The following is a 15,048-nucleotide window of genomic DNA, read 5'->3' as shown; positions in this document are numbered from 1 at the left end:
GGTGATGCTGATTATTTGACATGTGAATACTCTAATCTACGGAAATACTCAACTCCATTGAATTCTCATCTATAAGCAGCATGGCAAAACTACTCAAGTTGCAGTTATTTCACTCGTAGAGACTTGTGGCATACACTCGTATGATGCCTATTGTATTGCTGCCACATTGAGTAGACATAAAAGATGGCATGATCCACAAGGCACGTAATATGAGTAAGATAGAAGCCAAGTCATTCACGTCTTGTATGCCTTTTTGATAGGCATTATATGCTTAACTGCTTGGATTCTATTGGTATAGAAATCCCGACTGCAATGACGCCAAGTATGTACAAATAGACGCAATCAGTGACTGGTAAGCTGCTTGGGTCTAAGCCCGGCTTCCCGATCTAGTATCATCCTGCGCAATAACTGATCGGGCGATGCTGACATCGACATCGATTCTCTTTCTAGGATAAGATTAGTTTATGTTCCGGTGACGAATAAGAGGCCACTCACGAAAATAGAAACTCTCGGTGCGCAAGCTCATGAAAGCGTCTATTAGAGACTCATCGTCGTCTAGCAGCTTCCGCGTAGCCGCGACTCGAAAATCGGCGTATAAAGGACTGGTTACGCGAAAGATAGCCGCGTAGATGGATACTAGATAGTGATAGAAGTGTGTACCGACTTCAAGCTTGGACTCTGGAAAGCCGCTGTAGTCTTCTGGGACGTGACATGGGAACTCTTGGAAAGCCATATATGTGTGAACCAGTTTCCGATACATCAGAATCAAGCACCAGAGACTGGCCCATAGGGCTATCGAGTTTTCAGGACCGATGCCCCCAGTTCCAAACACTAGCTTTTCCAGCTCTAAGAGAACTTCTTTCTCAATTGGTTGGGAGGCCGCTTTGGAGATCTGACCGAACTGGGTATGTAGGGCACAAGAAGGCGGTGTCATTTCGCCTCCCTCTTCGACGCATAATATAAGCCCCAGGCGGATCTTTGTTAAACAATTAAGTTTGTGAACTTTGCGAACAAAGTCATGCTGAGATGTGTCAGCGGGCAAGTAAGGCGTCATTATGAGATGGTGCTTACCATCGGCAGGGACGACTCCGATTGACTGTATCTCAGGATGAAAGAATCCACCGTTTGTTGAAACCCTATGCAGCGGGTTTCTTGGTGAGCGATGATGCGCTCAACCCAATCGACTAGATGGCTTGGTGGAAGAAGCTGCGGTAGGGCATATCGAGCACTTTCTTGTCGGTAAGATTCGACCTGGCCACCAACTTGGTCGGTCACGACCCAACAACAAAACCAGGGCGGAGTCTTGTTTCCATAGTAGTCTTGAACCTCGACTTCTAAAGCTGGGTTGCCGGGATAATCCATTGATAACGCGACCTTACGATGAGGTCCTAGGTGGGTGGTACCAGCGATGAGCTCTTGATCGAGTAGACGTGCAGTGTAATCGATGTAGTGAAGATCTAGAGCTGTTAGACTCAGGCATGGATCCAGTCCAGTGTTCAAACTGACCCCCAGAACTGAACCTCATCTTGGTCAGTTTCTCACGAATACACAACTCTCGTCCAAGGATGCCGGCGGCTTTCTCGCATGCCTGGCATGGCGCTCCTACACCACACTAAAGCAGTCAACATCTGCTTGGTATTCGAGAGCATTTAGTGCAAGTCAAAGATTAACCTACAGATATCCTTCGGACCTTGCATCGGAAGCAAGCACCGTTTTTGCGGACCTGGGCAACTTCCTGCCGTCTCTTCTCATCAAAATCCTTTCTCTTCTTCTTGATGCCGTCGGGCTTGGTGGGGTTGGAGGGGAAACATATGACGGCATATTCAGGTATTGATGAGACATTTGAACGAATTCCTCTGCGTCTTGGCTGTGTATATGAACGATTCAGTTCACTGCCACGTTGTGTATCATCTTGTCCCTTTTTCTTGGGGTGTATTTCGGTATTGGTAGAAGCAGGGATGATGATATCGTTTAAACATGTCTGAGCCTGGGCTGGTTCATTTGGTGGTGTTGAAGCACCGTTACAAAGACGTTCAACGTCGAGAAACTCTTCCAAGTTAATGTCATTAGGAGAACCAAGACTGCTTTGAGAGATCTCAAAAGGTATTGTGTTCATTTTATGAGGAAGTTGTGAGTCGAGATAGAGATGAGGTTCGATTAAGGTATACCTCCTTCCTTCCTTGAACACTCATGATATCCTCCATATCTGATGGGAAGGTGGGTCTCGGTGAGGTGAAATTTGCCAGAATAGGAAAGTTTACGTCACGTGAAGTCATAGCACAAACAGAGAAGGAACCAGTGAGTCTTTGTGATGAACTTTCTTGAGTCAATGAACTGCAATGCCTCGACGTTGGCTTAAAAAGAAGCTTGAATCGTATAGAGCTGAAGAAAAAGCACAACATTGATGCAGTCAGGGTCTAGGGTCTAGTTTAGTGTATATAAGCACTTGTTGCTTATGTTGTTTAAATTAAGCCGACGTGCTCAAGTTGATACACACCGTCTTCGTGGCCGTGGCGTTGTTGACTTGGCTTGACATGACTTGAGGGTCAAACCCACAACACAAGCAATATATCTCGGGTGATAGATGTACACGACCCTTAATTCGTGACGATATTTACCTGAGATGTTGCACCGAATTCAGTGGAGCTGATCGTACCGTACCGTACCGCAACGTCGAGCTCAACCGTTTGGGTCTGCGTTGTCGGTCCTGCTCGCCTCACCTATTGAATTGGTAAGCGCAATTAATATGGCACTGGAAATACGTAAAGCCGTGGCTGAGGAAGCTCGTCTTTTTCGTCCTTCTCCATGGGACTGTAATGGCGGTCGGGATCCGCAGGGCCGTTTTGGGCGAGGCTTAGGCTTGGAGCTTGGAGCTTGTTGTGTTGAGGGGGAACAGGACCAGGCTCCAGACCAGGGTGGGACGATTTTCCGGAATGTTCTATAAAAAGGTACAGTATGCAAATGCAGAGAGGAGGAGGCAGACGAGATGCAGATGCAGATGCATCTGATTGTGGATTTTTGGGAGGGTTTTTTGAATTTTAGTGTCAAGCACGTTCCCCGAGAACTGGAGCCGAAAAGACGGAGCCAAGAGCATGCATGAGCCATTGAAATGTCGACACTTTGATAACTCCTCACGCTATTTTCTTGTTGTTACTGTCCACTCCGATCTCTCTCTCTATGTTCTGTCTCTCCCTTTTTTTCGTTCTGATGTGCAGGGCCAATTTCGGCTACTGCCAAGCCCCCTCTCCAAGCGAACGATGAGCTAGCTTCTGGGCCAGGCCAGGGGATTCAAGTATGACGCAAATCTTCGATACCTTGGTGGTTTAGTGTGAGGTGGGCAGTTTGGGGGTTGAAATCACTCAGAATGAACATGTCGCTAGAGACCTGTCGTTCTGTGAATACACAAGAAATAGATGTATTCACATTTCTGATATTAGTTTATTACTGCAGCGTTAATATTCAAAGCTCGGTTCCCGGTGTGGCACCGCACCTCAAAAACTCAATGACAGGTAACTTGTACTGTCGACTGTGTCTGTTGGTCGAATCCCTGAAAGTTCACTCACTTTCTGGAGTAAGGAAACCGACGATCATGGGCGGTTGTTGGATGCTACTGTACTGCAGTCTGCAACTGCAACATGCAGGGCCGTCAGCCCCCTGTTTTACGGACAGTTTTTTGCACTCGCCTGTTCCGTTACGTTCTAGAGATTCGTGTAACAGGCTCAAGAAAAGGTCGGCCGAGTAAAGCCGGAGTCGGAAATAGACTAGGGAGTACAGAGTACGAGTCGGGTACGAACTTCCAAGACTCACTAATGTTTAAAGATGGATTGTCTGCCAACAAAAGACTGCCAATCTATATCATGTGTTCTTGAGTCAGTCTGCAATACGAGAAAGAAAAACATTTCCCCCTGGGTGTATGGGAGGGGAATGGAATTCCTACTGTAACCTACTATTAATGTACAGTATAGTACAGCAATAGCAGCCCAGCCCAGCCCAGCCTAGACGATCCATTCGTGACGCGAGACGGAAACGACCAACCAGGGCTTCATGTTTCGTTGCAGATCGATCTTACGAGGCGACCATCAGCCACGAGACGACACGACACGACACGAAACGGACGAGCAGGAAAAGAAAGAGGGGGAATAAAATAGTCCAACAGAGTGTAAAAAAGGGGGGCCATATAGGTAGAGGTAGGACTTTGGAGGCAGGGCGGATGATATTTGCCGCGTAGACTCTGTTTCTGACTGTGATGGTTGACTCCAATGAGAATCATGACGGGTGAAGACGATGATGCAGTTGATGTGCCGCAGCCGAAAGAGGGAGAGGGACTTGTCATGATTCGACGGATAGACAAAACTGACTGTATCGATGATAATTGCAACCGCTTTTAGGCGTTATTTTTGACGGCAGCCACCAAACGGGGAAAAAATACAGTGCAGTACATAATCAGGTACGGGATGTGGCAGCGATTCGGAAGTTCCAACCTCAACGGCCCAACCCCATGTTGATCACATTTTGAGGAGAAGACGACAGACATTCAACCTCAGATTGGACAGAATTGGATATCCCTTGATTTTAAGCGCTTTCTGTTTGTCTGAACTGCAGTCTAGTGTTCCCCATCACTATTGTACTGTACCTCAATTTGAGCGTAACTTACTGACTACAGCATTGCACAGTACCGACATTTGTCAACCCCTTAGATCAAAGTAGCTGAAACTTCGAAACGGCCAAGCACTGTGGAAATACAGGGAGCGTGGGGTTGACGGTTGGCTCTCGCTGATCCTGCTCCGATCCCTGGAAGCTTCCAAAGCCAAGAATGTGGTTAGTGGTGTCGATATTAATTCCAATCCTTCAGCGCTGCTACCGTGCAACAATACTGTCAACCCGAATTGATGTCACCGTCAAGTATCTTTAGGTACCTAACTCAGGGTCCAGAGCAGCTTACCATTATGAGGTAGCAGTTGGAGCTCTGGAGCTGAAGCTTCAATCCCGCACTGCCTACCGGAATCGGATATTGGATCTTGGATCTTGGGGTTCGCCATAGCGGCAGCTTATTGCTAATGGATATTCTCGGTCTTTTACCAAACGCCAACACCGAGTTTCCTTGTCTACCTTTGGCCGCCCCCCTTGCAACTGACCTGAACGACAACTCAGCAGAGGAAGCCACCCTGAGGACGGTTGGCCAAAGCCACCCCAGGTCGAGAGCATTGGCCAATGTAGATATTTAATGCTATTTCTTACAGAAAATGCTTGACTGGTGGTACAGTACAGTGCGGTATTGGTCTAGACTAGGTAGACTGCCGTATGTATTACTGGTTCGTGCCGCGACTATTGATCAGATTTCAGGTGTGTTTTATGCTGGTTGTGAGAATTGAGGAGGGTAAATTCGAGATTCGAGACCAAATATGTGCATAGTGGCAGATCAAACATTTTGAATACGAGGAAACCCTGGCAACAACTTGTTTAGAAGTGACAGGGTCCAAAGCCAAAGGGGCTGTACATGACATGCCGTAGCATTATTGATTCACAACTCTCAGACAGCTCAGCAGAGTCAGACAGCCCAGCCAGGCAATAAGTGGCATCATAGGGATGGCCTAGCCCCTGGAGTAAGACAGGCGGCTAACTCAGCTAGGCATTTTTTTCTGATGTTCGTTCTAGAAACTCTCTCACTGTTCTGTTCTGTTCTGTTCTGTTTACTTCACACAGCCGAACCTCTCTCTCAAACAGACTAGGATCCGAACCATAGATTGATTATCCGCTTTCGTGAGATGAGGTCTCCCTCAATTGATATTGTCTCCTTTCGGTCTCAGTCTTGGCTTCTTCAAAGGATTCTCCACTTTGTCATCAGTATCAACTCATTCCGCAGAGGAGAGGAGAGAAGGATGAAAGAGCCGCTTAGACCGACCCGCTAACTGCGAGATGACGGATGTGATGGGATTGGATGCCTCGTTTCCAATGCCACGGATCCGTTATGATTATAGCGCGTACAGGTCTCAGACAGACAGGCATGTCTAATAAGCTGGAGTACAGCCTACGTTGGTTAATAATAATTGTTACCTACGACGCGACACAGAGTGACGAGGCGCCGGCTGATGAGGATGAGCACGAGCATAAACCTGACTGGGGGATACAAGACATCCATGGTAAGAGGGTGAGGTGAATAATAGCCCGGGACGTCTAGTGAACTTATGGACACTGTTTTAGACACGGTACATCCGTTCAATGTCTCAACCGTCTGTCAATTCAATTCAGGGCACTTTTATTCAATTCAGGAGAAAAATGCGGCAGTAAAAAGTGGCTGGCTCTCCCGTAGGTGCCTTTTTCTTAGGTGCCTCTCCTTAGGTCGGCCGTTCTAAAACACTCAGCAGCAAACGTCATTGCGTATCCACTCACTCTCCATCCATCCTCATGGGTGCTCCGAGGCCCCGAAACCCGACCCCGTTGGTCCAGAGATGAGTTCAGAGGGAGAGAGAGAATTAGAGACCACTTTCACTCTCGCTCTCACTAATTGTAGGAGCATACTGTCCAGGTACCAGGAGAGTACTCCCCTGGAACAGCCACCCAAGACTCAGATTTCCCAGGTCTTTTATGGGGCTGGCAATTATGGGAGGGGCGTCTTTTTTTTTTTCTTCTGTAGATGCGAGAGAAAGAGTCTCCATCTCTCGGTTCTGCTGGGGGCCTTGTCCCGGTGCAGGGAAGACCCGTCCTAGATCTGACACGCAGCCACATTTAGAGAAGTTAGACTAGAGAGGTACGCAGGACGCTACGCTACTGTAGACTAAAATACTGTCACTGTCCAACTACTGTGCTTGACTTACTGTACCTTTTTAGTGGAAAAAGGGCTTTGCCTGACTTTTTTTCTTCTTCTTAGTAGACGGACTCACGCTGTTGCCGATTGATCCTGATCAGGTCCCTTCTTTCCTTCCTTGTCTTGTCCTGCTTTGACATAAAGAATTGCCGACCCGCTGGTCCCCTTTTACAACACTTCTTGCAGGTCTCTTTCTTCTATTCTCACCTTACACCGAAGAGACAAAAGAAAGCTTTGAAGCTTTGTTGCTTGCTTGCATTAAGGAAGTCGGACATTCATTTGCCTCGCCTTATTTTTGCAGTACTGCTTTGTTCTACTTTGCCTTGCTTTCCTTTTCTGTTCAGTAACCAAGTTACTGACTGGCTCACTCGCTATCTGACCCCTCCGCATTGCTCTGCCTTGCTGCGTTACCCTGCCTTGCTTGCCACACGCACCCTCTTTTTGCTGCCATTCTTAGCTCACTTGCTGTACTTGCTGCATGTAACGCTGGCGTTTTGGAGACGATCTCGTCAGGTTAAGGACAGGCACAACCAGGACTGTTGCCCATCATGACGTCGAACAAGTCCTTCAGGGCTTCTTTAATGCCTTCAATGCTGCGCTCAAACACGGACCCCGATTCTTCTTCTCTTTCTTTTCGCAAGAGTGTGAGAAAATCAAACACTGCAGACATCAACCAGATTCGAGGCTCCAACTTTGGTTCGTCAAAGTCTACCACCAACCTGCCTCACCCAGGTCCCAGTGAGCCAGAAGAGCCTGTACCACAAAACGACCGTCCTCGTTCCGCCGAGCAAAAGACTCTTCGCAAACGCAACGACTCGGTCCCAAAGGTTTCTCTACCAAAATCGCACTCAACCACAAACCTGGCTCCTTCAAAAAGTACAAATCGCATGTCGAGATTCTGGGGCAATCGCCTTTCGTCCTTCCTACCCTCACTCGTTGTGCCCTCAGAATCTGAAGAGTCCCCAACTCCAAAAGCTGTACCAACACCACCAGCACCTGCGGCCCCCTCCGCTCCCGCTGCCACAGCCGCGGACTCTCCGGCACCCACCAAGTCATCTTCTCCCACCGACACCTCGACCACTACTAATACCGCTGGAACCCCTCCTACGACCGTGGATGACAGCGCTTCGTCCACTACCCACAGTATCATCGAACCTACCATCCGGATGCAGAACGAATATCACGACGCCGTGTCATACCAGCATCACGGCCAGAGGCAACCTGGCCAGGCTGGTTCCCCGCCTAGTCCAGACTCGATTCCCACACGCGGCAGCGACAGTCTCGACGATCAGCTGAGCCCCAACCCCCAGATCATGGCTCCGATCCCCCCGTCTCCAGAGGTCCCCCGAGCGGCGATGAGTCCTCAAGAGCCCAACATGCCCCCTCCTCCAATTCCTACCTCTGCTTCAGATAATTTGCATAACGGAGGCGGAAAGCTGCGGAAAGAGAACCCCGCTGCTCGAACGAGAAGCGGTTCTTTAAACCATGCGCCGAGCAACTCATTTGGCGGCGGCGAGATCCAGGCCCTCAAGACTCGAACAACTTCTCCAGCTCCTGATCGCGGACGCCGCGCATCATCAGTTCAGTCTCCCAACAACCGCAACAGCAACACCAAGAGCCGCATCGTTTCTACCCCTCTCGCCATCAGACCCGGCTCCTCCAAAGGTGAAGCCAGCCAGAGCCCGAACCGGGGACGCCTTAGAAGAAGTTGGTTGCCTGGTGGAAGATCCCGTTCCAACTCGATGGATGTTTCCAACGCAAACACCTCGACTGCTTGGGTTTTGTCCGACGATACACAAGCCGAGTACAATGCCTCGTTTCTCAAGAACGGAGAAAAAGTAAGTGACGTTACTTCCCCGTTAAAGCTTATTTCCAGAGTTAATCTTTGCGTTCAATTAGGTTCCGGAACTTTGGAACGAAAGCGGAGCCGTGCTTGTTTACTTGTACCCCAAGGGCAGCGGTCGCGGACCGTCATTCAAGGTCCAGGAGTTTACTATTAGCTCATCTTGGCTCTTCAACGAACTCATCCAGAGCGAACGCGACACACCCACACGAAACAGAAACACGAGCTTCAGCGGTCGCCTCAGTTTGACAGCCGAAGATGCCTCCCGATACATCTCACCACCAAACTCTCCTCCCGTCATGGACGATGTATCGGACGATTGCCTCCACCTATACCTGCCTACCGGAGCCCCCGGACAAGAGATGGCTCCCGATATGGGTCGTCTAATTGCCATCCGCAACGTGTTCGCTTTCCTGACTGGGCAACCTCTTGTCGCGACCAAGTCCCGACCTTCCAACTTCCACGCGTTCCTCGATATTGCTGCCCTCTTGGAGGAGTATGGCTTCACCAGCTACGATGGAACTACATTTGGAGACGCTGTTGACCTCAGTTTCGGTTTCTACATGGACCAGCACGCCCTTGCGGATTGCCGACACAGCCGAGAGAAGACACTTGAAGCAGTGATTCTAGGTGAGCGCATGCGATCGGCCGACCTCTACAACGAAGCTTTTGCCCACGCTGCTGGCAAGTACACGGCCATCATGGAGCTCAAGCTCCCTCTTTACGAGCAAATCTCGCCAAAGACTCGCGTCAGCTTGGAACGGGCTCATCTCGATCTGCTCAACCGACAGCACAATGCCAACATGCATCTGGAGCAATTCGACTTCCCTGCTCTTTTCTCAGGTATTGCCAACTCGACTTCCATGACTGAGCTTCGAAGTGTACGATTCAAGATTTGGAGACAGTCATTCACCAAGATGCGAAGCTTTGCTCTGAGCTATTACAAGACTGCGTTCGGTAACTGGCCTCCTAAGGCTAGTAGCAAGAAGAACCCTTTCTCCGAGAGCGGTCTCAACAGACTTGTTCTCAAGGTGTTGTACTCTGACATGTGTGCTCTTTACGATCTCCTTGTTGATCGCAACAACCGAACCTCGAGAATCATGGATGAGGTTCCTGAACTCTCCAACGACCCCGACAAGATGATCATGTCTGCTCTCCGAAACATCATGTCCGAGTTTGATCGATCCAAGCCTCCCGTTCTTCCTCCTATTCCTTACGATTGCCCTCAATTGCCTACAGCGACGTCGATTCTGGAAACTTACGATACGCTCTCGCCCAAGAAGCAGGCCAAGTTCGACAAGGGCATCAAGGAGCACGAGCTAATGCTCATGCTTAACAAGGCCTACAACTACGATACCAACTCTGCCAAGGTTCCCTTCCTGGACAAGTTCAAGGAGTTCGAGCTTCGCGAAGCCAGAGGCAAGACTCCCCAGGACTTTGCCGACCAGCGTATCGGTTATTGGCTGTTCCTCTATGTGGTGATCCAATCGCTTCCTGTCCTGGTTGTTGATGCTCCTGGCATGCAGTTCACCGAGGGTGTTGAGTACTTCCTTTGCGAGCCTCCCATGGGCAACCCCCCTTGGGTCCCGGATCAACAAGTCAAGAAGATGTGGTACGAAGTTGCTGGCGGCGGTGGCTTGGTCGAGCTTTCTCAGGATGCCGTTCTCTTCAGTGTCGAAGCTACCTACCACCGAAGTCACTGCTGGCTTGCCGCTACTCAGTGGGAGGGCGGTAACTCAGCCTCACATGAGCTCGAACAACCTCAGATGTCGCCTCTGCACCCTCCTCGATCCATGTTTTTGGATAACGAAGATTTTATTCCTACTCCTCCACCATCATTTGGCAACGGTCTTAACACTCCTCCTTCTCCCATTGGCAGCCCTTCAGGCTCGCTTCGACCTCGAACGCACTCTCCTGGTGGAAACCGAGCCAACCAAGCTTGGCGATCAAGTATCGCCCTGGGTCTGGAGCCTGTCCCCCTCCAGCCCCCAAGCCCCTTCGGAGAACGTAGCAGTTCTCTTGGAGGACGTCCTCCCAGTCTCATGATGGGCTCCCGAAACTCATCCATGGGCAACCTGGCTGCTCTTGGTGGCGGCCACCACCCCTATCCTCAAACTGAGTCACCGCCTCCTGAGCCTACTGGCGCGACCTTTGATGATATTCTCAAACAAGACCAGAAGAAGGAGAAGAAGAAGAGTCGATTCTTCTAATCCATTTTTGCTTGTACTGGATTCTCTCTTTCCAAAAAGTACCGGAGCTCCACCTTGTACAAGTTTTGCTGTATCAGGTGTGATTTCTTGCTCTCTGCGTGTATGCGCGTATGTCTTATTGCTGTTGATTTGCGTCAACCTAACGACCTGAATTGGGGAACAGCCCCTCAGCCAAAGTTTCATGATGAGCTACATTCATGTTGGATTGCATGGCAGGATATCTGCTTCATTTTGTTTTCTTTCTATTTTCTTCTTTTTTACTCCAACCTCGTCATATACGCAACACCACATAATTTTGGAAAGGAGATCCTGGCGGACTTTTATCTTTTATAACGACTTTTAGCATGAGAAAGAAAAACAAAAATCTACACAGATATGTAGTTGGGACGGAACCGGGTCATCATCATAACTCTTTTGTTTTAGACATGGTTGATAGAAACGATGTCAATAATTTGGCCGGACGAAAAAAAATGTTTAATTGGTTTTACTTTTTTGCATACAAGGCGTATAGCAAGCTCTGTTCACATAATACAAGGGGATGTGGAACGGCATGAGGGCGTTTATTCGATATTGAATTGATATAACTCTTAACTGAGTTGCTTGGCTCGATTTATGTATCTTGTCTGTTATGTGTTGTCTCTGTTAAATCCGTTATTTAGTGAGTGTGTTGTCTGCTATTATCTCAGGAAGAAGGCTCCCATCTTCCAAGCAATCCAACATTCCACTCCTTGAAGGTCCTTTCTTGAGCTGGCAGTAACTGACTACTCGTCAACAAGCACTCCTCTGCAGTTTTGATGGCCGCTTCAGGTAGAGTGATCTCTTGGACGTCTGAAGTCATGGATGTAATGAGCTTATCGCCCTCTGATGACTCAATATGCTTGTAGAGTATCTTCATGGCCGTTTTAGAGCCAGTGGTGGAAGACGCTGCGTACACCACATTGGGATTTAACACCCAAAGGTGGAGGTTCTGTTGTGGAACAGCTGAGTCCGACTTTACAGATCCAAGTACATGCGGCGTGATGATGGACTTGGATGATCCTGACCTCGAGATTGTAGCCATGAGAGTTGCTGCAAGGCACTCTGGACTGCTTGGGCTCGGGTCTGGAGTATTAGTTTGGCAAGTAATTTGCCATTTAAACAGAGTGACAGACAATGCCGCAATGTTGTACAGGCCTACTTCTGTTGCGCACTTTCGACAGAATACGTGTAGGAACTTGTTGTTTTCATCGTCTTCAAGTGCCAACGAGGACATATCGAATCCAGCATCCATTGTTGTGGAGGAATACTACAGTGTGTAAGTAGACGGTCAACGAACAAAACAAATTCACGCTACTTGTTGAAGAATTTGCCTCTCGATAATCTCCAAACTCCCATGCCTGTGAGAGGTTAGATGAAAGAGGGAGGCTGCGTCTTCAGCATCACCCAGGACCCCATTCCAGGAGGAAGGTTTCCAAAAGGCTAGCTGCCCATTGGGGTGGGAACGACCGAAGCATTAATCTTGGGGAGTTGTATCGATGGCCTAATCACTGAAAGGTTTATACCGACAAGGACATCTTCTTTCTCCCCATGCGGAGGTATGGCCGAGCGCAGTCAAGAACAAAACCAGTCGCGGTTGGATAAATACTTACTTTTAAGCCTCGGCAGTCAGATTCTGTAAAGAGAAATGAAGTCAAGTCGACAAAGCCAACACCCTGCTGGGCTGATATAGCATGGTTGGCACCGTAGCCTTTGGTGGCTAGAGACTCAGAGTCTTGATGATCATGATCATGAGGTTTATGACAATGCCAAAATTCCATCATTTCGGCCCAGTTATCACTTGGCAGATCCTTCCATGTTTCGATGGCGCCTTCGGCAACAAATTCGCTTCCGCAGTTTCGGCAGCCTACAGGCGAGCCCGTCTTCATGTCAACAGATGTCCACGGTAACGCCTGATTCTCTAGGGAGAAATGGGCAGGTTTCGCTTCTGCTGGTGAAACTGGCAGTCTCCATGATAGACTTGGACGACCGGTCTGGGCCACTGGCAGATCTCCTGCGACGGAAGTTTGCGCTGGCAAGGTGATACTCTCTGTATGACCTTGATGCGTCACGTTAAGTTGACGACCCCCATTTGAAATATCGGCTTTTGTGGAAGGATCTGCTGACGATGACAGGGATGCAACAACAGATATTTGCCTGATATTTGAGAGCAACTCTGCATATATTTTTGCCGAGGATTGAGAGCCCATATTCGTGAAGTCACTCGTAGGCGAATAAATAAAATAAAGTGAAGTGTGAAGTGATGGAGTTTAATGAGAAGACGCGGCTCAACTTGAGATTGATAATTGAATGGTCCGTGCACGCGTCTTGTCATTGGGGAAGGTGCAACTGTCGAGTCCCCCAAAGGAAAAAGAAGCCCCGCTATTTCATTTGTTAGTGTCCGCTGGAAGCCCCAACGGAAGGTACAATTTGATCTGATGGTTGAACGTCATTGCCCATTCTCTACCTATTCTCTCCCCATTAACATTATCAATCTCGTACCATCTCAGTATCAAAATGGCGGGCATTCTCTCTCAAGTCCCTGTAGTTAACCGCCTATTGGGACTCTATTCTAACCGTCAGGCGATCAATGTGCCTTCAGTCGAGATTCATCACATTGAGACGGACCCGGACAAGCGGGCAAGATGTCTCAAGCATCTAATCAAGGCGAACCATGCCAACTACTCTATCGTCTATCACAACCTTCAATACGATAACCACAACGCTCACATCCTCAGCTCGGCATATCTGTTAGGAGCAAGTGTTTCTCAACTGAATGATATCTACGACAAGGAAATCAAAGAACTGGACGCATGGGTACCTTCACCTGCTGAAATTGGTGAAGATGACTGGCAACAGCTCAGAGGCGACAAGAGATACCAGCGTGCTTTTGTGGACTTTTTCGAAGACAAGTTTGTTATGCGATTCAAATATGATTGGCGTCAAGAGATGGAACACTATCTATTCACTGGCGATAAACCCTTGTTTCATGGTCTAATCGGTGGTCGTATGTATACTTCCAGATGGGAGCGTGATCAATTGCTAACACTAATAGTCGGACACCCTCTCATCCACCTAGGCTATGCTTTCGAGATGGACTGTAAGGAACTTGCCATGGAAGCTTTGGGACTTGCCTGTGTCCAATACAACTTCTTCCACAAGTACTTTGATAATCAGGCGTACACCAAGCAAGCCCCTTTCACCTCGGCATCTCCACTGGAGCTTCTCACCAAATTGTCCAAGGATAGCCGGTTTGATTCCATCAGCCCTGAATTGGATGACATGGAAGAACTCTTCAACAAGCATGAGGATATCATCCTGGAATACTGGAACGCCTGGGAGATTAATGATCCTTTGAAGCAGTTCGAGTTGTCACAAGAAGCTGCGGCTGCTCTACTCGTTGCGACAGTCAAGCCAGGCACACATGCATTCAACTTCCTACTTGTGCACCTGCTAACAACTAGCCATGCCGTTCGAATTCTGCTGCCTTTCATCCCTGAGAAATACCATATTACTCTCGTCCGAGAATGGTGGCTGCTCGTCCTGGGTATCTTTATCGTGAAGGGTCGACCTCTTCCTGATCCGGACAATGTTGATAGCGATCTCAAACAGCGAGGCTGGAAGTATGTCGAGGACAAGGCCTTGAACTCTGACTGGGCTACTGATGCTCACTACGTCAAAGGTAAGTTTGTTATTCCAATTTGAGTTCTTCATCTGACTTGTGACAGCTATCCGTGCCTTGAAGGAAGCGTCCAGAACCTGGGGTGATGTTCACGACCGCTACCTTCTGTCCGCTCTCACTTTTGTGGACAACTTCCAGGGATGGACATTTTGAGATGACTTTTCTAAAGGCATAAGATACCAGGGACGAGATTGTATGAGAAACGAATTAAATTGTAGCTTTGCATGGGGTCGATAGGATTGGCTACGCTGTAATATTAACAAGCCTCTGATGATTCTGTTGTCAGTTGGTTTCAACGAGAGTTAAGGGATAAGAAAATAAATAAAACAAATCGACCAATAACTCTTAAAGAATCCCCAACTATAATCATGTTCGTTGTTAACCTTTTTATTCGATGTTGATGATTTGATCATACGCTGCATACTGTACCTACCTAGGCTGGGGTGTTTAAAGGTGGGTCTATGCGTCCCTGCACTGTAGAGTGGATTGTTCA

The 15,048-nt window shown here is 48.4% G+C and overlaps 4 protein-coding genes across 4 annotated transcripts; 2 read left to right on the top strand and 2 right to left on the bottom strand.

Annotated features, from left to right (window-relative positions):
* Positions 1 to 64: 64 nt before the first annotated feature.
* B0J16DRAFT_327908 (uncharacterized protein) lies at positions 65 to 2,315 on the bottom strand. Its single transcript, XM_046126167.1, has 5 exons — positions 1,676 to 2,315; positions 1,507 to 1,612; positions 1,072 to 1,457; positions 496 to 1,021; positions 65 to 446 (listed from the first exon to the last, which is right to left on the bottom strand). Exons 1-5 carry the CDS (start codon positions 2,114 to 2,116, stop codon positions 343 to 345), a joined length of 1,563 nt encoding a protein of 520 aa, XP_045988950.1. The 5' UTR covers positions 2,117 to 2,315; the 3' UTR covers positions 65 to 342.
* Positions 2,316 to 7,353: 5,038 nt separating this feature from the next.
* B0J16DRAFT_352337 (uncharacterized protein) lies at positions 7,354 to 10,858 on the top strand (the record flags this gene model as incomplete). The annotated part of the gene is made up of 2 exons (XM_046129256.1): positions 7,354 to 8,643; positions 8,705 to 10,858. The coding sequence occupies 2 exons, from the start codon at positions 7,354 to 7,356 to the stop codon at positions 10,856 to 10,858; spliced, it is 3,444 nt and encodes a 1,147-aa protein (XP_045988949.1).
* A 610-nt stretch (positions 10,859 to 11,468) lies between these two features.
* B0J16DRAFT_327901 (ubiquitin-conjugating enzyme E2-binding protein) lies at positions 11,469 to 13,132 on the bottom strand. Its single transcript, XM_046126166.1, has 2 exons — positions 12,487 to 13,132; positions 11,469 to 12,143 (listed from the first exon to the last, which is right to left on the bottom strand). The coding sequence occupies exons 1-2, from the start codon at positions 13,081 to 13,083 to the stop codon at positions 11,541 to 11,543; spliced, it is 1,200 nt and encodes a 399-aa protein (XP_045988948.1). The 5' UTR covers positions 13,084 to 13,132; the 3' UTR covers positions 11,469 to 11,540.
* A 134-nt stretch (positions 13,133 to 13,266) lies between these two features.
* Positions 13,267 to 14,892, top strand: B0J16DRAFT_327900 (uncharacterized protein). The gene is made up of 3 exons (XM_046126165.1): positions 13,267 to 13,880; positions 13,929 to 14,555; positions 14,602 to 14,892. The coding sequence occupies exons 1-3, from the start codon at positions 13,391 to 13,393 to the stop codon at positions 14,706 to 14,708; spliced, it is 1,224 nt and encodes a 407-aa protein (XP_045988947.1). The 5' UTR covers positions 13,267 to 13,390; the 3' UTR covers positions 14,709 to 14,892.
* The last annotated feature ends 156 nt before the right edge of the window (positions 14,893 to 15,048 follow it).

This window comes from Fusarium flagelliforme, assembly GCF_020744385.1.
Source record: "Fusarium flagelliforme strain FIESC 12 MPI-CAGE-AA-0113 chromosome Unknown B0J16scaffold_1, whole genome shotgun sequence".
NCBI lineage: Eukaryota > Fungi > Ascomycota > Sordariomycetes > Hypocreales > Nectriaceae > Fusarium > Fusarium flagelliforme.
Note: the sequence above shows the minus strand (reverse complement) of the source record. Positions and strands in the feature narration are given on the sequence as shown.

Coding starts and splice junctions, on each gene's coding strand:
- B0J16DRAFT_327901 (XM_046126166.1), bottom strand. CDS start 13,083: ATGGGCTCTCAATCCTCGGCAAAAATATATGCAGAGTTGCTCTCAAAT. Junction 12,144..12,486: donor CTGACTGCCGAGGCTTAAAA/GTAAGTATTTAT, acceptor TACACACTGTAG/TATTCCTCCACAACAATGGA.
- B0J16DRAFT_327900 (XM_046126165.1), top strand. CDS start 13,391: ATGGCGGGCATTCTCTCTCAAGTCCCTGTAGTTAACCGCCTATTGGGA. Junction 13,881..13,928: donor TCATGGTCTAATCGGTGGTC/GTATGTATACTT, acceptor TAACACTAATAG/TCGGACACCCTCTCATCCAC. Junction 14,556..14,601: donor TGATGCTCACTACGTCAAAG/GTAAGTTTGTTA, acceptor GACTTGTGACAG/CTATCCGTGCCTTGAAGGAA.
- B0J16DRAFT_327908 (XM_046126167.1), bottom strand. CDS start 2,116: ATGAACACAATACCTTTTGAGATCTCTCAAAGCAGTCTTGGTTCTCCT. Junction 1,613..1,675: donor GCAAGGTCCGAAGGATATCT/GTAGGTTAATCT, acceptor TGACTGCTTTAG/TGTGGTGTAGGAGCGCCATG. Junction 1,458..1,506: donor GATGAGGTTCAGTTCTGGGG/GTCAGTTTGAAC, acceptor TAACAGCTCTAG/ATCTTCACTACATCGATTAC.